General features: G+C 39.1%; 1 protein-coding gene across 1 annotated transcript in view; it reads right to left on the bottom strand.

The window, feature by feature from the left end:
* Window positions 1-22,964, bottom strand: part of rnf114 (ring finger protein 114) — a 31,708-nt gene extending 8,744 nt beyond the window's left edge. The window contains exons 1-4 of the mRNA XM_028811753.2: window positions 22,755-22,964; window positions 16,705-16,855; window positions 6,744-6,850; window positions 6,005-6,119 (exon numbers count right to left, since the gene is read on the bottom strand). Of these exons, the coding sequence (XP_028667586.1) occupies window positions 6,005-6,119; window positions 6,744-6,850; window positions 16,705-16,855; window positions 22,755-22,891 (510 nt within the window). The 5' untranslated portion in view covers window positions 22,892-22,964. The remainder of the gene's footprint in view (window positions 1-6,004; window positions 6,120-6,743; window positions 6,851-16,704; window positions 16,856-22,754) is intronic.
* Between the last annotated feature and the right edge of the window lie 375 nt (window positions 22,965-23,339).

Here is a 23,339-nt window from a genome sequence, read left to right as displayed (position 1 = left end):
TGAATAATGATATTAAGATATTCTCCAAAGTCCTAGCCAGAAGGATGAAGAAAGGGCTGCCTTTGGTAATATCACAACATCAAACTGGATTTATTAAAGGCCGACACTTAGCTTCCAACCTTCAACGCCTGTTTAATGTAATAATGTATTCACTTGCAAAGTCAAACACCCCAGAGATATTTTCGTTGGATGCAGAAAAAGCATTTGATATGATTGAATGGAACTACCTTTTCACTACATTGGAGAAATTTGGGTTTAGCCCGAACATTTGTGCATGGATCAAACTACTGTATACCAATCCAGAAGCTTCAGTTTGTATTAACAATGTTAATTCAGACTACTTTAAACTAGAATGTGGTAAAAGACAAGGATGCCCCTTGTCACCACTGCTTTTTGCAATCGCCATTGAGCCACTGGCAGTCCATTGTCGAAATGCTTATAAGATAAAGGAGATTATCAGAGAAGGACTTGAACAGAAAATTTCTCTATATGCAGATGATATGGTGCTGTATATATCAGATCCACAAAATTCTGTGCCTGCAGTCCTAACAGCACTTACAGAATTTCAAAAGATTTCTGGTCTCAGAATTAATTTGACTAAAAGTGTTGTGGCAGGCGGCTGGGATCCATGCCCAACCGGGACGGTCCTGCACACTATATTCAGGGGGAGCAGCCCTGGACAGTGCAATACCTCCCACTGGACGCTAGATGGCCGCCCCCCTGGGTTGGAGCAGTGCCTCGGTTTCCCACAGGGCTCCATGGGAATTGGAGTTGGGTGCAGCCCTGTTAGGTCCCGCAGGCACCACCAGGGGGTGCTGTGTTTGGGACTCCTGCGCCCCTATGGGCAACGTATTCACCACACCCGGAAGTGCAGCCAGAACACGGCAATCAATCACCTGGAGCACTTCCGGGTGAACTATAAAAGGGGCCAGCAGCCACCACTCCAGGAGCCACAGTTGGGTGGAGATGGACAAGGTTGCTTGGGAGGAGTGGTGGTGCCAAGAAGGAGAAGAAGAAAGTGCTTAGCATTACTTGTGTGCTGTGGGACTGTGTATTGCCTGTGGGACACGGGGAAGAAGTGCGCCCACAGGGGAAGAAAAAAAAAAGTTTATTCATTTTACATGTGCCTCCCGTGTCCAATCTGTGTCGGGTCGGGGCTATACAGCGTCCAACTTAGTGTGCTCTTTCCAGTGAATTCTCAAGCACACAATATTAGATTGGACATCTTCCCTATTATCATCGCAGATCAGTTTAAATACCTAGGGGTAAACATTACAAGTAGACAAAATATCAACAAAATTTCACTGTATGGAAAAAATTAAGCAAGACCTGCATAGATGGTCAACCCTTCATCTCACTGTAGCTGGAAGAATTAACATTGTTAAGATGAATATCCTTCCTAAACTTCTCTTTTTATTTCAAAACATTCCAATATACATAAGTAAATCATTTTTTAAGAAATTAGATTCAACCATAACCTCATTTATTTGGAATTCAAAACATCCACGTATCCAAAGAGTGACCCTACAAAGACCTAAAGCGGAAGGCGGCATGGCTCTACCTAACTTTCAGTTTTATTACTGGGCAGCAAATATACAAGCTATAAAAACCTGGACATGGACACAAATAGATGAACATACACAGGCTAAAATTCTGTAGCACTTCTTTATATTCCTTGCTTTGTGCACCAATAGATAGATAGATAGATACTTTATTAATCCCAAGGGGAAATTCACATACTCTAGCAGCATATTGATAAAAAACAATATTAAAGTAAAGAGTGATAAAAATGCAGGTATAACAGACAATAACTTTGTATAATGTTAACGTTTACCCCCACCCCACCCCCGAGTGGAACTGAAGAGTTGCATAGTGTGGGGGAGGAACGATCTCCTCAATCTGTCAGTAGAGCAGGACAGTGATAGCAGTCTGTTGCTGAAGCTGCTCCTCTGTCTGGGGATGACACTGTTTAGTGGATGCAGTGGATTCTCCATGATTGACAGGAGCCTGCTCAACGTCCGTCGCTCTGCCACGGATGTCGAACTGTCCAGCTCTGTGCCTACAATAAAGCCTGCCTTACCAGTTTGTCCAGGCGTGAGGCATCCCTCTTCTTTATGCTGCCTCCCCAGCACACCACCACGTAGAAGAGGGCGCTCGCCACAACCGTCTGATAGAACATCTGCAGCATCTTATTGCAGATGTTGAAAGACGCCAGCCTTCTAAGGAAGTATAGTCGGCTCTGTCCTCTCTTGCACAGAGCATCAGTATTGGCAGTCCAGTCCAATTTATCATCCAGCTGCACTCCCAGATATTTATAGGTCTGCACCCTCTGCACACAATAACCTTTGATCACCACGGGGTCCAGGAGGGGCCTGGTCCTCCTAAAATCCACCACCAGCTCCTTGGTTTTGCTGGTGTTCAGTTGTAGGTGGTTTGAGTCACACCATTTAACAAAGTCCTTGATTAGGTTCCTATACTCCTCCTCCTGCCCACTCCTGATGCAGCCCATGACTGCAGTGTCATCAGCGAACATTTGCACGTTGCAGGACTCCGAGTTGTATTGGAAGTCCGGTGTATATAGGCTGAATAGGATGGAGAAAGTACAGCCCCCTGCGGCGCTCCTGTGTTGCTGACTACAATGTCAGACCTGCAGTTCCCGAGTTGCACATACTGAGGTCTGTCTGTAAGATAGTCCATGATCCATGCCACCAGGTATGAATCTACTCCCATCTCTGTCAGCTTGTCCCTAGGGAGCAGAGGTTGGATGGTGTTGAAGGCGCTAGAGAAGTCCAGAAACATAATTCTTACAGCACCACTGCCTCTGTCCTAGTGGGAGAGGGATCGGTGTAGCATATAGATGATGGCATCCTCCGCTCCCACCTTCTCCTGGTATGCGAACTGCAGAGGGTCGAGGGCGTGGCGGTCCTGTGCCCTCAGGTGGTGAAGCAGCAGCCGCTCCATGGTCTTCATCACATGTGACGTCAGAGCGACATGCCGGAAGTCATTCAGCTCACTAGGACGATGCAAGATGTTTTCCAAAGCCTCGGGACTCTCCCCTGTTCCAGGCTCAGATTGAAGATGCGCTGTAGAAGACTCCCCAGTTCCAACGCACAGGCCTTCAGCAGTCGTGGCGATACCCCATCTGGACCCACTGCTTTGCTGGCATGAAGTCTCCTCAGCTCTCTGCTTACCTGGGCTGTTGTAATTGTGGGTGGGGGAAAACTCTCTCCTATGCTGGCATCAGCAGAAGGATGGGTGGAGGATGCAGTACTCTGAGGTGAGAGTGGGTTAGGGTTGTCAAACCTGTTAAAGAAGTTGTTCATCTGGTTTGCTCTCTCCAACTCTCTCTTGATGGTGGCACCCCACTTCGAGCTGCAGCCAGTGATGATCTTTATCCCATCCCACACTTCCTTCATGCTGTTATTCTGCAACTTCTACTCCAGCTTTCTCCTGTACTGCTCCTTCGCTGCCCTGAGCTGGACTCGGAGTTCCTTCTGCATGCGCTTGAGCTCATGCTGATCGCTGCCTTTAAAAGCCCTTTTCTTCTGGTTCAAAAGGCCCTTGATGTCACTTGTAATCCATGGCTTGTTGTTAGCATAACAGCATACTGTTCTTACAGGAACTACAATGTCCATACAGAAGTTGATGTAGTCAGTAGTGCAGTCAACAAATTCCTCAATGTTCTCAGTATATGATCCCTGCAGGATATCCCAGTCCGTAGTTCCAAATGCAGTCACTTGCTATCTCCATGTCCGCCCGAGGAGGGATGTAAACAATAACAACAATGACGTTTCCAACCCAATACTAACAACCCAATTGTGCTTCATTCACTCAGAATATGGAACCGATATAGGAAGCATTTTAAGATAAAGAAGCTTTTAACTGTGGCACCTCTGCAAGAGAACCACCTTTTTCCACCCTCTCAAACATATGCAGTTTTTAATGTCTGGAAAACATTTGGGATTAAATCACTTAGAGATCTGTACATAGACAACGTCTTTGCATCCTACGAATGATTACATTCCAAATGTAACTTTCCAGTAACACATTTCTTTCACTACCTTTAAAATCAGAAACTTTGTTAAACAGAACCTGCCCAATTTTCCTCACCGCCCACCTACCTCTATTCCGGAAAAAATATTGATCAGTCTTGAGGACTCAGACAGCATTTCTGCAATATATAAAACCATTCTAGAGTCCCTCTCTTTCAAAGATCCAAGAGGACATTGGGAAAAGGATCTCTTACTCAACATCTCAGAAAAGAAGTGGAAGGTAGCAATGCGGGGAATTCACTCAAGCTCCATATGTGCAAAGCACATAATTATTCAAAATTATATAATCGAGCACATCTGTCTCGCTTAAAACTGTCCAAAAGGTTTCCAGGGTAAGATCCAATCTGCTAACATTGAAATCAAGTTCCAGTCTCACTGGGCCACATGTTCTGGACCTGCACCAAATTAACATCATTCTGGACCAAAATCTTTAAATGCCTATCAGACAGCCTTGGTGTCACAATCCCTCCTAACCAATTGACACTTGTGTTTGGTATACTCCCAGATGGTCTTAAAGTGGAGAAGGACAAACTGTTAATTGCCTTTACTACGTTATTGGCAAGTAGACTTATCTTGCTCAACTGGAAGATTCCTGACTCTTCTATTCTAAGCCAGTGGGTAACTGATGTTAAATATTATTTGAAACTGGAAAAAAAATCCAATTCGTACTTAGAGGATATGTGCAGAACTTTTTCAAAACCTGGCAGGATCTAATCAATAACATTTTAGAATAAGCTTTTAAAGGAGTGAGGAAGCAGATTCTCTCCAGTTTTTCTTTTTTTTTCTTCTCCATTTATTTTTATTCATTTATTAATTAATCTATTTACTTATTTTTACTAGCTTTAAGTTTCACTCAGCTGGCTTAGCTCTCTTTCTCAGGGGTGGGGGTTGATTTGTTTTCGATCCTATCTTTGTAAAAATGCATTAATTTGTATGGAATGTTGTGTGTTTCCAATAAAATCAATAAAATAAAATTAAAAAACAGAATGTCGGCTCTGTTTGATTGGACTATTAGAATGGTGTCAGGTGGAAGGAAAAGCAAATATTCTGAAAAATAAAAGGTGTTTGTTAAACATGCAATACTAAGAATATGTGCCATTTTTCCAGATTATTTTTCTGTAAGCATATTCTGAATCATTTCTTATTTTTTCCAAATAGCCATGAAACAGTTAGTTAAAACTCCCCCAAATGCTGGTTGGACATGCAAGTAAAAATTTCACTGTAATCTGAAATCTATTACTAGCAAAATCTAACAAGCAGCACCTAGTGCTTTTTTTAGGGTCTGTGGCTTTATAAAAAAAAATCTTAAATGTGTCACAATAAACAGTTACATTTGCAATGAGAACTTTTACAACATAATTCATGTATTGGCTCTTTTTTTTGATAGCAAGGCAATCCTGCTGTACCAGCGACAATCTGCATAATGCCTAACAGTGACTGTGGCAGCAAAGTCAGAACTTGCTTGCTTTATAATCATTCTGGTGTGTGTTTATTTATTTAAAGAGTATCTGTAAAAAACCAAATTTCCCCCTGAGAAGAAATAAAGTTAGTTAATCGGTTCGAACGAACAAACATTCGTTCGTGCTTGCTCTGGCAACGTTAAAAGCATACTCAGGCTCAGAAATATCAATTAAGTAAAATGGAGTTAGGTTAGGGACTTCCATCCATCCATTATCCAACCCGCTGAATCCGAACACAGGGTCACGGGGGTCTGCTGGAGCCAATCCCAGCCAACACAGGGCACAAGGCAGGAACCAATCCCGGGCAGGGTGCCAACCCACCGCAGGGTTAGGGACTTGCACCTGGCAAAATGGGAAAAGCAAAGCATATTTCCATGCTAAAAAAACAAAAGGTTACAGACACAATTTCAGTTTGTGTAGCCTATTTAAAGTGAGAATAACATTTAACTGATAAAAGTAAAGCTTGCATTTATCTTTCTCTGGTATACTTACCACAAGGCGAGGATCACGGGCATGCTGAGACGTGCAGTGCTCTATCAATCCCTCCTGATCCAGATTTTGGGAATTACAATAAGGGCATGTAAATGTGAACCGATTTGGCACAGGGCTACAAAACATGTAGATAGATAAGGATTTTTATTTTAGAATTGCATAATTTAAATGCTCAATAATATAAATTAGTTATGGTCTATACATCAGTATATAAAAGTTTACAAGCTGTGCTCACTCAAGTAAATTCCCTGTGGATAGTTGGGACAACATCACTTTCTGTTGATGAGAGTGCAGGCTATGGTCTACTGCTGGTGTGCCTTATAAAAGCAGCAGAAAGTAATGAGGATTTAAAATGGTGCTTGGGTCTAAATAAAAAATGTTCTGAGGATGCATCCTTCAGAGTCATTGTTAAGTATGTTCATTGTTCTAAGTATTATTCCAAAAGCTTCCAGTTTTGAATGAAAACCTACTTGTTAAATGTAACATACTGAATATAAAAATAAGTTAGTAGGAAACCAAAAATGAAGAATATTCTACCGACATTGCAAAATAAAATGTAAAGTTCAAAAGGTGACTTGAACACCATTAATGTATTACAAGCAACTTCTAGTATTGCATATCAACTGACAACTTTCACATTAACTTATTTATTGTCTGGACCTGCTCATTGAAATAAAAGTCATTGGGAACTAGAGATTGCCTATTGTTCCTTTTATGTCTTCAATGTATATAAACATACTTGACTACTTGTGACTGTGACTTGGCAGTTCTATTGACTCCTTCCATGATGTACTCCTGAAATTTAGGACAACCAGCAGTGTGACTCCTCATCTGGGAAAGGTATATCTGCAAGATATAAAACAAAGCTGATTTTCATCACATCCGTCAACAGTGGAATTTTTATGGAATATAGTGGTTATGTTCGCCATGCCTTTAAAAAAAATTCACCTATTGAAATGTAAATGAACTAATTCTATATGTACATGAAGGTGTTTTGGGTCACATAGACAACATCATTGATTTTTAAACAGTCCTTTTAGAGTAGCATTCACAAGTTACTTTTCAAGGGAGTTTCACCTCCCTGTCCCTTATCAGAGAATAAACACAAGACAAGGTAAAAAGGAAAAAAGCCCCCATGGTCACAAGTCTTTCAAATCTAAAACTGCAAGGTGGGCTCCAAATAGGGATGTAATTATGGTACATGAATTTATATAGTTGGTGTGGGGTATCTGAGACAAAAAATCCATTGAGCTGTATAAATCTAGTTTGTTTTTAACTAATTCTATCCACTTACCAAAAAGCCTATTTCAGTTTGTGCCTAAATCTTTCATGAGCTAAAGTGTGGTAAAATGATTTTTGCTTAAACCAAACACTAATGCTCTGTTGGGACCTCTAAATGCAAGTAGCAGAGAACTAAAAGAGGCAGTCTGTGCACAATATGGGAACTGGGGTGGTGCACTAAATGCCACAATGATGAACTGAAATTAATTAACTGCTTCTGAGTAACTGCATCAGTAAGTAGCATTCAGTAAATCAGAAGTGATGTAATTAACCAAACTGTTTGCCCAAGTATGTGCATTAAGATCACAAAAAAGGGGGCTGTTATCATATTCAGTTTAGTTATCTCATATTTGTGAACATTTCTCATGGCTGCCCAAAGATTTTTACAACACCTCCTACATTTCTGACAAACTTACTGGGAAATATCTGCAAAATATTCTATGGTTTACTTGAAATATCCCACTTCATATACGATATTCAAATGTGTGTGCACATTGGGTTTCACAAAGTCTAACTTTCAATCACAAAAATGTATGAAAATTTGGTCAGGTGTCAACACTGGGTTTAAAACATGACCCATCACTTTTAAATAGACACAAATAGCAGTCAGTGGAATGACAAAAATGAAGTTATCTTCAGAATATGTAGTCGTTATTGTAGTAAGGTAACTTTTTCAGCAGTGAAAATTATGGTCAGTGTTTTTTGGGATGCAGATGGGGTGATTTTGGGAGATCTTACTCTGGGTCATGTAGTAAAACTGTTAACCCAGGGATGTACAAACTCTTTAAAAAAGTTGTAGAAGCATTAAAGGAAGTTCACACTCACTACAATTATCTGTCCACAGAACTTTGCACAGCCACATAAATATCTAAAAACAAAGGCAGCAAACACAAAACTTGAGTTGGTTGTTCTTCTTTATCCTTCCTAAAGGCCAGATGTTGCACCCTCAGGTTTCAGTTTTCTTGTAACTATAAAAGATGTCATCCATGAGAAAATGTTTGGGAGTGTTGAAGAAGCGAAGGTGTGTCTGTGAGTGCAGAATACAGACTGACATAGGAAGGAGAGAAATGCTCTTGTTTCTCTGTCTTGTGTAAGACTGTTGAAGCTGATAGAGGATACATAGAGGAGGGAAGCAAATCTCCTATGTGTAGCATTACCTTCGAGGGTGTTTAAACACTTCTATTATAAAAGACTAGCAAAACATTATGTGCTGCCCTCATATAAACTAGTTTTCTTTTATAAGACTTTTGTGTTTTTAGTCTTCGCATTTCTTACCACTGGGGCTTTTTGGGGAATGTTGGTAAGACTCAGATAAAACATGTTAACACTAAGTGATGTAGATGGATTAATCAGTGAGTCAGTGATCCATGTCTTTGTCATTTGACTTAAATATTCAAAACATTTTGAAGACCAGAATGTTCATCTCCACCCAGCAAGTGATGGGCAGGCAAAATATACATTTTAAACTTTAATTGCATTACATAAGCAACAGAGTTAGTTGCTGAAATGTAGCGAACCATGCAGCTAACATCTGAATGGTTATTTAAACAAAGACTTTTCTTTGGCATGTAATGCTAAAGCAGTTGTTTTTGCATTCTGCCCCAGCCTGGGACTGACTTACAGCAAGGGTGCCGCCTGAATAAGCTAATCTTGGGGTTATGGCATCAAATCTCTGCCACATATTTCTTTGTATATTTTAAAATCATTGCTTTTGGTACAGAAGTTGAAGAATATATAGTAATATAAATAAATATAATTAATATCAAATGTTTATACAATTACAATAAAAACAAAGGCTGAACTAAGATTTCTCTTGGCAAACTTTTCTTAGAAGTGATCAATGTTCTTTTTACGTTTGCATTTGTTGCCACTCCACATATTTGGTGTTGACATATTTGTTGCCGCTCCCCATCACATTTTTAGCATAACACACTTAATAATTTTCAGTTTTCATGGCCGCCCCATACTTGATCTTACAATAAAAGTTTTTGTTTTTTTTTAAATAAAGCAAACTGCAGCTTGGGTAGCAAAGCACTCAGGAATTACAAGTATAAAAATTGCGCCAAAGCTAAAACATCTTCTTTTTAGAAACATTATGCTTTGCTTTTTAATTATGGCAATGATGGGCAAATGTGTACCAAGATCATGATTAAGATGAAAATCTTATTTTAAAATGTATCTGTTGTTCTTCCACCCTAGGTCTGAGGTTCTACAAATACTCTTCCTTTACCTTTGAACATTACAACATACAGAAAGGGCAACATGAATAACAGTACACTGACTGCATTCCAATTTTTGAATTATCTCTGATATGTAGACAATTCATTGTTATATTATACAGTTTAAAGTTTGGTGTTATGTAAAAAAATAACGTTGTTTACTTTGAAAATGGAAACTAAAGCAGATTGCTGGCGGGAGGAGGAGGTGGGAGTTTCTTTCACAAAACAGATTTATGTATTCTAAACTGCAGGCGCATCCTGCATCAAAAACAAGTTATACATTTGACATCAAATCTTTAATTTAAATTCAAATGGTTTATTTCAGAGTTTTTGTAAAAATACTTTATCCATCGATTCATTTTTCTAACTTGCTTACCCAGGGCATAGTCACAGGGCAGCTAGAGCCTGTCCCAGTAATCACAGGGCACAAAACAGGAACAATATGCACAATGCACACACACCAACATGCATTCTCACATGCTAGGGCCATATCAGCAATACCAAATCACAAAATACAAAATAATATATTCAATGGAAACATGAACTTCTTAAACCATTATGGCACTTACTGTACACTTATGCACGGTTGATTACCTATTATTCATATTAATATCCAGTTTGATTACCTATTCATATTAATATCCAGTTTCATTAATTAATTAGTTATCAGGGGAATTCAATAACTTAAATATTTAGAGCATTTCAACACAGTATGTATACTTCTGTTTCCAGTTTAATTTGATACGTGATTAATATAAGACAATTGTTATTAAGCAGCAACTACAAACAATGTTGTATGAATGAGTATATTCATTATATATTTTCAAAAATTTAAGTGTTTTATATTCAAACCAAGGAAGCCAGAGGAAAAGAGACCATGGAGAAACAAAGTACTGCTTTTTTCCATCATCTCTGACTATTGCTGTATCTATATTTCCATTTGAAGTGAGTCTAACCTCGCATGTTTTGTAACCATCCCCAAGGCTGAAGAAGAATTTTGGAATTTGTTTTATTAGAAGAGGCTAATACTATGCATCAATAGATATAAGGGAATTGCTTGTCTCCACCATTGGTTATGTTTGTCATGGATAAGCTATTAAAGCACACTTGGGCTTAGAATGTACCCAGTTTAGCATCATTGCTATTAGTGACATAAGTTGGAGGGAATCGCGGGACTGCATCAGTGCTGAGAAATAGTAAATGGTACATGGATTGTCAGTAAGTTAAGCAGGTGTTAAGTCCACAGATGATGGTATCAAATGACTTGATCAGTTATATTCTCCTTCTTACCTACAGCCACCAACTATTGGCAGAGACCAAAAGAAACACGTTACACATACAAGAAACAAAAATATGATTCTTTTGTAAAGCTTACTTACTGTCCACTTATGGGAGGTGTATTGTGGAAGACTTGGGGAACACCCACTGTCTGCTAGAGAAACTACATTAATCAGCTGGTTTGAGAACAGCTGAAAGCCCTTCAGAATAAGCCTTCTTCCACAATAACCTGCCTCACAACAATTGGAGTAACAATAAGCATGAGAGGAGTCTGCATATATCTAGGAAATAACCCATGTTGCAATGTAAATAAACATATAGAACTGTTAAAATTCGGGACTTATTTGAATTCCTATTAGTGTTTTCTCTCAAAAACAGCCATTAGAAATCAGAGCTTGATGAAATGGACTTTTTTATTTAAGGACAAAGGGAAAAATGTTTGTAGTAATTAAACCACATTTACAACTAAGTCCAACATTTGAAGCTTACACAGGACTGAAAACTGCACGGTATTGATGCTACATTTCTATCCTTCCATCCATTTTCTAAACCTGCTTATCCAGAGCAGGGCCACGGGGAAGCTAGAGCCTAACTTAACAGGCATCAGGCATAAGACAGGAACAATCTCTTGACAGAGCACCAAACCATTAGGGTTGCTGCATTCCCTCATACATATATAATGTGAATTAAATATTTCCTGTAGTGCTGTGACAGTCCGGTTTGACTCCATGCTGCCTGGTAGTTTCCAGGAGCTTTTTGAACCTGGAACCATAAATGAGATGAGCCTGGTAAATGAGGACACATACATTCAGCGAGGGGTTTTTGCAAAAGTGCCAAGGGCTTTTATTATAATCCACAAAGAGTGCCCAATTGTGCAGTGCAACATGATCTGTCCTAAATAAATAATCCATAAAAACAGTGAATAGACCAGGAGTTAAAATCTAAATAAATCCAGCCATAAAACCAGTATAAAACAACAGTCATCTTGGTCTTTCTCCTTTCTTCCCAAACTGAGCCGGGTGCAACTCCGTCTCCGGCTCATCCATAGCTCTCCCAACCAGCAGAGACTCCAACAGCTTCAGAGCTCCTTGCTGACCCCTATTTTGGCTGCCTCCATCAGCATCTGCCAGACCACTCGGAGTTGGCTGACCTCCCATCTTCATTTCCACACACTTAAGTGTCCCTCAGACCTCTGAGCAGGACTCCACCACCGTCGAACCCACTCCTCTGATAAATCAGTGAAGAAGATCTACTCCTAGAGCGCCGACCCCTCGTTCTTCCACAGTGCTATCAAACGCTCTGCCTCTTTAGCTCGCTCTCTGTCTCTGCTCAGGCACCCAATAGTGCTCACTCATGGTCTTTCTCAGCTGATGTGGCTGTCTTTCTTTATCCTCCTCTTGGCTGTACAGACTCCCTTATATCCTGTCCGATTGGGTGCAGGTGTGGTCTTTCACTTACTCTGGGAGGTGAATGAGGCACCTGACTGATCCACTCGCATTTGCACATCAATGAGTCATCAGCCAAGCACCCCAATGAACCCTACCACAGTGCCAGTGTGCACCCACACCGCACCCATTTGAAGCCTACATACTCCGGGATCCAATATTTATTTAAAAATCACGCTTTGCCATGGACCTCTTATGACAAGTCCAGAGACACAGTGCTTCACACCATAAATAACAGGTTGTATTAATTCTGACACACTTACAATATATAAGCTCTCAAGCTGTAAATATTATGTTACTTAGTTTTTACTCACGACCTGCCTAGGATTTAAACTGTTCAACTATAGTATGCTACTTAGTCATTGCTGACAGCACACAGAAAATGCTCAACAACTAGAACTCCATCTCATATTATAATATAAGACACACCAATGAAACAAATGGTTGTAGAGTAATTATATAAGCATGAAAAATATGTTATTTCTAAAAGTTATAACCACAAAGGCTGTGACTGATGCATTCTATGAGATATAATAAACTCATGTTCAGTTTCAGTCCAGAACAGCATGGAGAAATTAAAATGTCAGCCACATGAAGCAACAGCAGGAAGCACTCAATGGGGCAATCCTCTACTTCAGGCATGTCAAACTCACGGCCCCCGGGCCGCATGCGGCCCGCAACAGAAATCTGTGCGGCACGCATGACAGATCCTAGTTAGCACTGAACTTGTACAAAATTATTACTATCGTTTGTGATTGAATCATTCTGCATCTTTGGTGTTACTTATTGACTTTTCTTACTTCTGCCTTCTGACAAAAGCGCGTTTTCCCATGGCATTACGGTACCGGAAACGTCATCTGCTAGTATAGCCACGAGCCTTGTCCAAAGTTAATGAGCCGCAGCATCACAACTGAAGTGCTAGGCTGCAACAGGGGTGGCCTTAGGCATGTGCAAACTGTGCACCTGCACAGTGCCGCCAAATCCCAGGGGCCGCCATGCCAATATATATTGAATATAAAACAGAAAGAGAAAATAACGACACAGCTGACGGCAATGTGGCCGAAAAACATTCTGTTTCTTGTTAATTAGTACGCTGTATTTACAAATGTCGCTAGAGTCGGAGCAGTAAGCTATATGTAGTATTATAATGTTTTGCCGTAATGAGAATATCATGGGTTTTCAAGTTACGGACACGCGTATATAGAAGCGTGTCATGAGCACGAGGCGGCTATGCAGTGTCCGCAATGCTTTCATAAGATACCGTATTGACATTGCCAGACGAAGGGGCCGCCGATTCTTTCTCTGCCCAGGGCCACCACAAGCCTAGAGCTGCCCCTGGCAGGCTACACTACTGGCTGAGCTGCTGAGACTGACCACTGGGCAGAACTGACCATCACGAGTAGTAATAGCTCGCATATTTTCATGTTTTTTGCTCTAGTTTCATGTAATTTTGTGATAGTATTGTAACGAACAGTTAGTGCAGACTACAGCTGAAGATCTGAAGTGGACGCGAGAAGTTGGTGAGTTGTTTATTAACATATTTTTGTGATTTTGAGTTTGTATAATTATTGTAGGTCAGGTGGCTTTTTGCATATCGACTTATTTTACAATATAAACTTTGAAGTAAACTGATTTTTGGAGGATTTGTTTTCCAACTTGAATTACTGAGCAATGAATTCAGTGAGCATTTTCGTGATTTCAGTTCACACAAACAGGGCATTGCACTGTTCTCTTACAATGTTGAGAATGCGCCTGAGAATATCCAAATGGAATTGATCGAAGTGCAGTCAGATTCTATTCTGAAGGCAAAATACAACGAAGTTGGTGTGCCAGGCTTGTATGCTTACCTGCCACCCTTGTATGTGCAGATCCATAAGTTGGCATCGAGAGTACTGTCAATGATCGGAAGCACTTACCATTTTGAGCAATTGTTTTTGTTAATGAAAGCTACCAAAACCCCACATCGCTCAAGACTTACCATCGAGCACCTTTCATCCCTCATAAAAGTTGCAGCTGCACAAGATTTCAAGCCTGATATTGATGAACTGGTTACTAACAAGAGATGCCAAGTGTCGGGACAAAAGAAATAAATATCACACTGTAAGGCTCCTATATAAGCAATGAATATAATATAATGAATATCAATCATCAAGACACTATATAAAAGCGGTCGGGATTGTCCTTCCGTCCCGTGAGTGCAAAGCGTAGCGGTATTCCGCTTATCACAGACTTACTACTTTCGGCACGAAGCGACGCGATGTGAGCAGAGTTCTGGTGCTCCCATCGTTCCCTTGCTTTTGTGCGCGATGCGCTGGAAAAATAGACAAAATTATGTCTCTGGAAATAATTAATGTTGATGGAGTACAAATGCCTCACCGCGTAGTAAATATCAGGGGAGATGGTGGTTGCTTATTCTCATCTATAGCTTATTTAGTGCATGAAACTCCGTCTTTAGCGGTACAGATTCGGGCAGACATTGTACGACATGTTTTAAGTAATTGGTCAAGGTTTCAGCCATTTACAGTGATGCCGTCAGGAATCTCTTATAGGCCTACAAATGAGCTTCAGTATCTCACTGAAATGTCAAAGTCTCAAACTTATGGTACCATTTCTGAGCTAATGGCAGCGGGAGAGTTGTTCCCCAATGAGTTTCAAGTATATTATTATGGAGTCCTACACTCCAAGTTTGGACAGGCACTCGAGGGGATAAAAAAAACTTAGGTTTTCTGGAGATGTTATGAATGGGCACTTTGATGTTCTCATTCCCTACACTTGCATGCCTGATGTACACATGGAGCACACACAAATTGAGGATAAAAATCGGTCGCCTTAAAAGGCAGGTGAGCCTAGTAATATAATAAGGACCTAGCTAAGAGGTTAAGACTCTAATTCTACACTGTTGTATAGAGACTGCATGGAAATAAATTGCTTTTCTTTAAACTTTAAGTGTTACATTTTTTAAAGTTTTCAGTATTGGAAAGAATGCTACAGTAACTTTGTATAATAGTATTTGTTACAGTACGGCCCGCTGACGCACGTATGGCAGTCGAAGCGGCCCACCAATGGTAGTGAGTTTGACATGCCTGCTCTACTTCATTACACATAACGTATATATGAGCAGATTTTAACAGTGAAATAATATCCATATGTTTGTGTAATTATATTAACAAATCTTTTATACGTTTTGGCAACCAGATAAAAGCAAGACTCACTTTTGGTTGAAAATATAGATTTATTTACACCTAACTTAAACGTAAACTTTGTCATCTGTAGCCCAAAAACCAGAATTCTTACAGGTTAAAATTAGTAATGAAAATACTGAGCACCAACATGTTTTAGGTTCATTCAAGGCATGAATTAGTTAAATGGAGATGTGAAGTGCCCCAGCTTATAAGACTCCTGATGTTTATTCCCTAGGCGGAGTGGTAGCTCTGAGGCTAGGGATCTGCACTGGCAATCGGAAGGTTGCTGGTTCGAATCCCATAAAATGCCATAAGAGACTCTGCTCTGTTGGGCCCTTGAGCAAGGCACTTAACCTGCAATTGCTAAGCGCTTTGAGTAGTGAGAAAAGCGCTATATAAATGCAAAAATTATTATTATTACTGGGAATTCTATATTTATCATTTATTTATGCATTTGTATTTCTTTTAAAATGTTCACTGTTTCAAATTGAACCTGCTATACACAGTTTAGTTTACTGGTAGTATAGTTCTCCCTTGTTTCTCAGTCAACATAAACCATTACCTGAGAGTATGGTACTACATTCTAATGTCATCTAATGCGATAGTGAGGAGAATTTTCTTATGTTGTTTCTTGACCAACAGACAAAAGAAAATGCCCATCTTCAAAGTCTATGTTCTCCAGGAATATTGAAGAAGTAAATCTAACATGATACTTTTCAGGGCAATGTTTGCCTATGTGCCATAATAACCTCACTAGCTATATAATCATGAGTTGAACTTTCCTCACTCTGTGCTATGTGCTTTCATCTTATCAGTCAATGCATATCAGAAAGAGCATGATGCATGTTTTAAAAGAGATATATAAATTATTAATGAAAAGTAGTAACAGAATGGCCATCTCTTCATTAATCAAAAAGAAAGAAAAATTAACACTTAGCATGAATATTAAAAGTATTTTGCAAACCATTACCTGACTCTTTATATAAAAGTAATGCCAGAACATGTGACAATATCAAGAAAAAAATTACCTGAGTACATGACCAAGGCAGAAAATATGAAGCGTTTGGTGGAGTGTCAGCCATATAGAAGCCTGCTAGGGTATTAAAGCGTTTACAAAGAATTTACAGTGCATTGCTCTGTTGACATAAGCTACTGCAAAACAAAAAAATTAATCATCCTTGATAAACAAAAACAACAACATAAACAATGAACAATTTTAAAATATATTAAAATATTCTGATACCACAAGCACTCATTCACTTAATACTTCAAACGTTACACATCTTGGTACAAACCTGGGTATGGCACCCCTTACATTTTCCCTGGGACTTCTGTATTAGAGCATCCAGCTTAACTGCTGGTGACCATTTATTAAGCTGAGATCGGCACACTGCACACACAGGTTTCTTCGGACGTAAACACTCTTGAAGACAGGAGTAGCAAAACCTGATTGAGGAAAAGAAAAAAAAAGAGCTCAATGTCAGAATAGTGGCAGCAAGAAATACAGGATTAAAACAAGTTTTAAAAAAAGTAAGAGAACTGGTTTTATTCGGACTATGTATTTCAGCAAAAGTACCTTAGGTCTCATGAGATGTAATTTTAATGCCACATTATTCTCTATGTAAGGATGAAATCTTCAGAAAGAGTGCAAAAATATACTTAAAAAATAAATCAGTCACAGGCAATGCCCTATATCAGAGTATTATGTGCACCATTGGCCATGTAGTTATTAAGGATGTTTAAGTTTACTCATTTTGCACAAATATTTCATACTTTCTTTAGGTTTTAGTGATCACTTTTAGAATAAATGACAAGATATAATAGACTTCATAAACAAGTAATTTAATGATAACTATATTGACTGAATAATATTTCTGTTTTGCAAATTACGACTTCCCATGCAAATCCAACTATTTTTTATACCACTTATCAAGCAAACGCTAAAATGTACATCAAAACCAGTCAGCTATGTTTCTGAAAATATCACTGACAGTTGTGTTACAATATACAAAACAGAGTATGAAAATGCTCTTTCTTAGCCAGAAGCTAGCCATTCTTGTTTTAGGGCTGTATTTTTCACCTAATGTGATATTTTGTAGGTTTCCTATATGGCCAATAAATGTATGTCATTCATCTAATGGGCATTTTGACATACATCATTTTACTGCAAAATGGACACATACTGTAACCGTTGATTAAACCTTGTGCAATGAGTCTCCTATAAGGTGCCATGTATGAAAGTGTCCTCATCAACATGTTCCCATAATTTAAATTCTAATAATAAACTAGTACACATAATTTGGGAGAATGTGTCATGATAGTATACAAGGTTTTAACATTTTTTGATAACTAAAAAGGTGATCTTGTATTGTAAGTGTGTGTTAGCATGTGTCTTTGTCATGTTTCAACATTGCTTCTATTGACAGGAAGTTATTATCTGAAAATACATATTAGGGAGCACTTCACAGGTCCTGAACGTGTCAAACCTAAGGAGAATGGGAAGGGTGCAGCACACCCTGTTTGCCTCTAGAACTGAAGATGACCCAGAGGACCACTGACATCACTTCTACCCTGCTTTCAGAAGTCCCGCCTTTTCAGGTCCTTCCACTACATAATGAAGATGGACACTGGTAGTTGCCGTTTATTTATCAACCAGTACACAGCAGAAGAAGTAAGTGTTTTTCTCACTGGAAGTTGGAAACCTCAGTCTTGGAAGACTACTTTGTTGTTGTTTTTGTATTTATTTTTTGCTATTTTTTCAGGCATCTGCCCTCCATTAAATATGATTTCCAAATCTGGACCCCAAATCTTTTTCTGACTCTCTTTCCTTTTATTACAATTCATACAAATAGTTCTATCTGTAAGTCTATTTGTTGTAATTGAAATTTCAGTTCTTTGTTGCAAAGGCAGAAATCAAGAAATCTTATAACCAACAAAATTTAAGAGTAAATCAAATCTACCATATTAAGGAAAATCAACAACTGCTTCTGCTAAGAAGAAGCCACCTACACCAGAATTGGCATCAGGATCTGATTCAAGTTCAAGTTAGTACAACACTGTGCATAGTACAATGAAATTTTTACTTGCATGAAAAGTTGACAATAACATAACAGTAAAGACACACAAAATATATATATATATATATATATACACACACACACACACACTGCAAGCAACACACACATACACTCACTCAATATACATAAGTTTATATCTATGAGTATTTGTTTTATATTGTGTATTGTGAGGATTTTGTGACCCAGAAACTCCCCTAGCTGCATGGTGGGCCAAAACACTATCAACTCAGGCAAGGATTGTCTGTCGCCGAGGCAACCGCAGGTTCACGGCCTCGCTGTGTGGAACAATGGTTAATGGGGGAACAGTCTAATCTGGCCACTAACCTGGCACCATTATTGCTTGTTTGCTGTGTCTCTGCATATTAAAGTGGTAGCTCCCATCTGAATAAAGACCCTGACTGTGCCTGTTTTGATGGAAATAAAGTTGGTTTTCCTGAAGCCTGTAAACTCAGCATATTTTGACAGGTGCAAGGCAGTGACTCACACATCACAGTATATATACTACACATAGTGTTTCTTGTTATGTTTGGTTGTTCAGTACCTTATGATCTGTGGAGAGAAACTGTCCTTGAAACTACTAGTTCAATTGCCAAATATCCTGTACTACTTGACAGAAGTAAGTAGTGATGAAAATTATTGGGCAGGATGAAGGAATTTTTTAAATTATGCTGTTTGCCTTTCTAAAGGCTTCTTTATACCTATAAAGCACACTGTCACACATGTGCAAATAGGTGCAGTCCATTCTCAGAAAATCCAGCCCGGTTCCAGCACCTCTGATGACGTCACTTCCAGTTCTGGTGCCAGCAAAGATGGCCTCCTCCAGTACCGACAATGGCACAGCACTACAATGACATCACTTCCTGTTTTGATGACGTCACTTCTGGTTCCGGACATGATGATGTCACTTTCTCCACTGGCCTTTAAAGCCGCCATCTTACCTCCATATCATCAGTTCTGTTTTGGACTCAGTCTTGTGATTATCTCACAATTATTCCAATTTGCAACCAAGGAAGATTATATGGGTGGCTGCCCCAAACCTTTATGATGTTTTTGTGTCATTCTTGTGACAACACACATTGCTACTGCACGTTGTCAGTCTCCAAGTCAAGTAGGTTACAGTTTTGGGTCAGTGTTGCACATCAAACAATGTTACAGTAAAGGAAGCGAGACTCTGCACAAGGAAGAAGAGTTATGCTTGACATTACTGGATTTAAGAGGAAAAAGAAGAAGGTGAAGTGACCAAAACCTGTAAAGTAAGGGTAAGTATCATGTTCTTGTGAGTGGGGAACCTGCATCATGAACAGATGCACTTCAAATATTTTTGGAGATCTATCTTGCACTTTGATGACTTGTTCAGTCATATTTAAATGTTCATTCATAATACTGGCGCACACATAACAGATTCAAAACTGGCCACTTTGGATACACAGTGCCACATCCACATTGCAGTGTAGTTAGAAAAAAATTCCATGAAGAGCAGACAGAGAAACCTCAGCATGCACAAGCCATGCACAGGAGTTTGCCTGTCTGTGTGGCGTCATTTTTACTGCACAGGCTTCACACTCGATTCAGACTCATCAACTGTAAACCAGCCTTTAGTGTTGTATATGACTATAACAGAAGGCAACTGGATGCCAGTAATATCCTGTGCCGCCTGTGCAGTGCTTTGCGATCTTGAGCTGAGCAGATGCATACCAGGATATTATGTAGCCAATGAGGACTGATAACTTGAACCTGTAGAAGTTCATGAGAACAGATTTAGAAATGTGACCGGTCCTCAAATGCATGTGGAAGTAGAGACAGTAGAGTAGAACTGATGAACCTTTTTGAGTGTTCAGCTCATTGATGACAGTCAATCCAAAAAATGTGAAGCTGCTTGCCCTTTCAAGAACTTCCCCTCCAATGCAGATGTTGACATTGTCATCTGCCTTCTTTTTCCTGGTGTCTATGATTAGCTCCTTGGTTTTGCTGACATTAACAGTGAGACTGTTGCTGTTGTTAGTGATCGCATTATTTTTGGAGATTAGGCCTGATGGTGGTGATAATAAGAATATTTAATGATGGGGATGGTGCAATGTCTGGTCACAGTCAGTAGTGAGCAAACAGATCAGAAGGGAGCTCAGCACACTATACTGTTATTAGCATGGAGGATGAGATGGTGCCAATTCTCAATACCTCTATAGTAATCTATATGTTGTAGAACCTAAATAGCAGTCCTCCTATTACTTAGTTTAGCTTGCCTCATATTTATTGTGATCACTAGCAATGCTCCATCTTTCTATACAATTGCTTTCTTTTATTTCACAAAAATCATTTTCTCTCCCTAAATAAAGTGAAAGATCACAATTTAAATTTTTTTTTTTATTTTCTTTGCCTGTATTATATAAAAATATGACTTGGGCAATTAACATTACAGTATAATGAAAAGTCTATAATGTTACTTGAAAAATAAAGCATTTAATAATCCTGTATGTATATTAAATTAAATAATTAATAGAAACATTTTCCCTTTTGACATACAGGCTCCTAAGCCATTTGATATCATATTTTTAATAATTTCCAATGTTGTTGCAGTGTCTATTTTTGCTGGCTGTAACCTTCAGAGGACTGATCATGTAGGTTTTCCTCCTACAATACATAGATGTGCATCTTAGGTTAACTGGCACTTCCAAACTGGTGCTCTTTGGTGGACTGGTGTTCCTACCTAGGATTAGTAACTTCTTTCTGCCAGATAACTCATAATCCACAATTGGACAAAGAGGGTTTTGAAAACTGGTAGATGTACTTTTCCTCCAAAATGATTATTAATTTAGTGCAATGTTAATAACACAGTATTTAAAGCCCTGCCTCTTGTGAGTGAACATTGGGATATCAAATAATTTATAACTGTTTTCCTTCATAGGCAGCATCTTTTACAATTATGAATTTAAGAGAAATATTAAGCAGATTGGTAGAGTGTAATCTGTGCTGTTCATCACTTCCACATAGCCCACCCACATATAAAGTTGTACACTGTTACTTCATAACATCCTACACTTGAAAATGTTAAATATAATGAAAACATTACTTTTTAATGATTTAGGGGGGAAAAAAATTCTTACAGTGGGCTGTTGATACTCCAATTAGTTTTTACAGGAAATGTAAGTTATCTTCTGTTGTACTTAACACATATTAAATTTAACATAGTAAAAATATTTTAGCTATTGCATATTTTAGCCCAAACGGTGAACTTCAACATTTTAAGTGGATAAAGATACCAGAATATATGGGGAGCAAAAATATGACACTGACTAATATTAACAGTACTAATCACAATAAACAGATATAATACCAGCTATAATTGCTTACTTAATTTTGTACTGAATTTTAGCTAAAACCTCACAGTATGAAAACCTGATGCTGATTCCTGTCAAATAAAACTGGCTCACCGTTGTGTCCTACGTAAACTACAGCACAAAATATTTAAATATTAAGAGCCATATATAGTACCTCGGTTACCTATAACATGGCAATACATACTAAATGAAGAAGGTTGACCTTACTGCCAGTGTTCAGAATTATTCACTTCAGCCATATTAAACTGAGTCATGCTCTTAGGAAACTTCAGCTGACACAGGCACCATTTGTTATTTTTCAGCAACGCTTTTCAAGTATTATCCTGAAAGATCTACTTTTCATTAAGTACACAATACACGCTATTTACACTATTAATTAAAGCACGTGAGGCAAATGATATTATTCATTTAAAAAGATATGAATCACAAAATGTAATCGACAACACACAAGGAGAAAAGATTACGGTGTAAACACGACAAGCGTTAAAAACACAAAGCGCATACATACTGTACGTCGTCTATTAGCCAAAGACAAAACATAATCTGGCTTTCATGAGAAAGGGAAACTTAAGCAAGATGACAAACGACTAAAGTCTTGTCGGTACTTGTAGTCACTATCAAGAGCAGATAGGTTTTCCTTAAGCCGGCGAGAACATGTAGAAACTACTCTTCCCAGCATGCCCGCGGCCGGAGCTGCATGTAAACAAAACCGAAAGAACATACTGTATATTTGGGATTCGTGTAAATATCTGATTGTTTATGAGAAACATTTGAATAACATAACAATTCCGCTAGTAATGCTGGGTCAACCGAACAACTATAAATTAACTGCCTATGCCACTTTTTTCGGCTAAACAATATTTAATTGCTCGATCACAAAGAAATTACACTTCCTCATGGGCGAACTGCGCACCAACGGAGAAGCTAACTTACGTGTGGTTGCAAATCGTTGTTACTGGTCGATCATAGATCTCCAGGCAAACCGGGCAGACGAATTCTGAAGGATCCCTGTCACTTTCTGCTTCACCAGTCTTCTTCCATCCAGTCTCCAAGCTCCGGAACATCGCCATTTCTCACCACAGTCTAACGATCTACAAGCTGCCTTTTCCGTGTCCCCGATATGACCGGCTGCCGACGTCAGCCTGTCAAACGGTCCGAGTAGGAGGAGCGATGGCGGCTACAGCCCAAAGAGAAAGAGCAGCACGGTGGGTGGAATCCCAGAAATAATACATTGAACTAGTGCAGAGCCGGTTTTCTCAAGCCTGGCATGTATCTTGCTTTTCTCTTGTGTTTCGAAGTTTAAGACTTTATGAAGAAACAGCGTACAAGTGAAAGAGTTTTCCGCTGTGTCCTCCAGTCCTAAAGTTTTATCCCCTGGGATTTAAGTTTTAATAGTGTAACCTGCATGCAAATGAATACAGGCGGCACTCCCATATATTGCAAAAAACAGTAAAAATGTTCAATTACTACACATCAAGAAATCCAACAATATCGACTATGAAAAAAGCAGTCTACTGT

This window comes from Erpetoichthys calabaricus, chromosome 10, assembly GCF_900747795.2.
Source record: "Erpetoichthys calabaricus chromosome 10, fErpCal1.3, whole genome shotgun sequence".
Classification (NCBI taxonomy): domain Eukaryota; kingdom Metazoa; phylum Chordata; class Cladistia; order Polypteriformes; family Polypteridae; genus Erpetoichthys; species Erpetoichthys calabaricus.
Note: the sequence above shows the minus strand (reverse complement) of the source record. Positions and strands in the feature narration are given on the sequence as shown.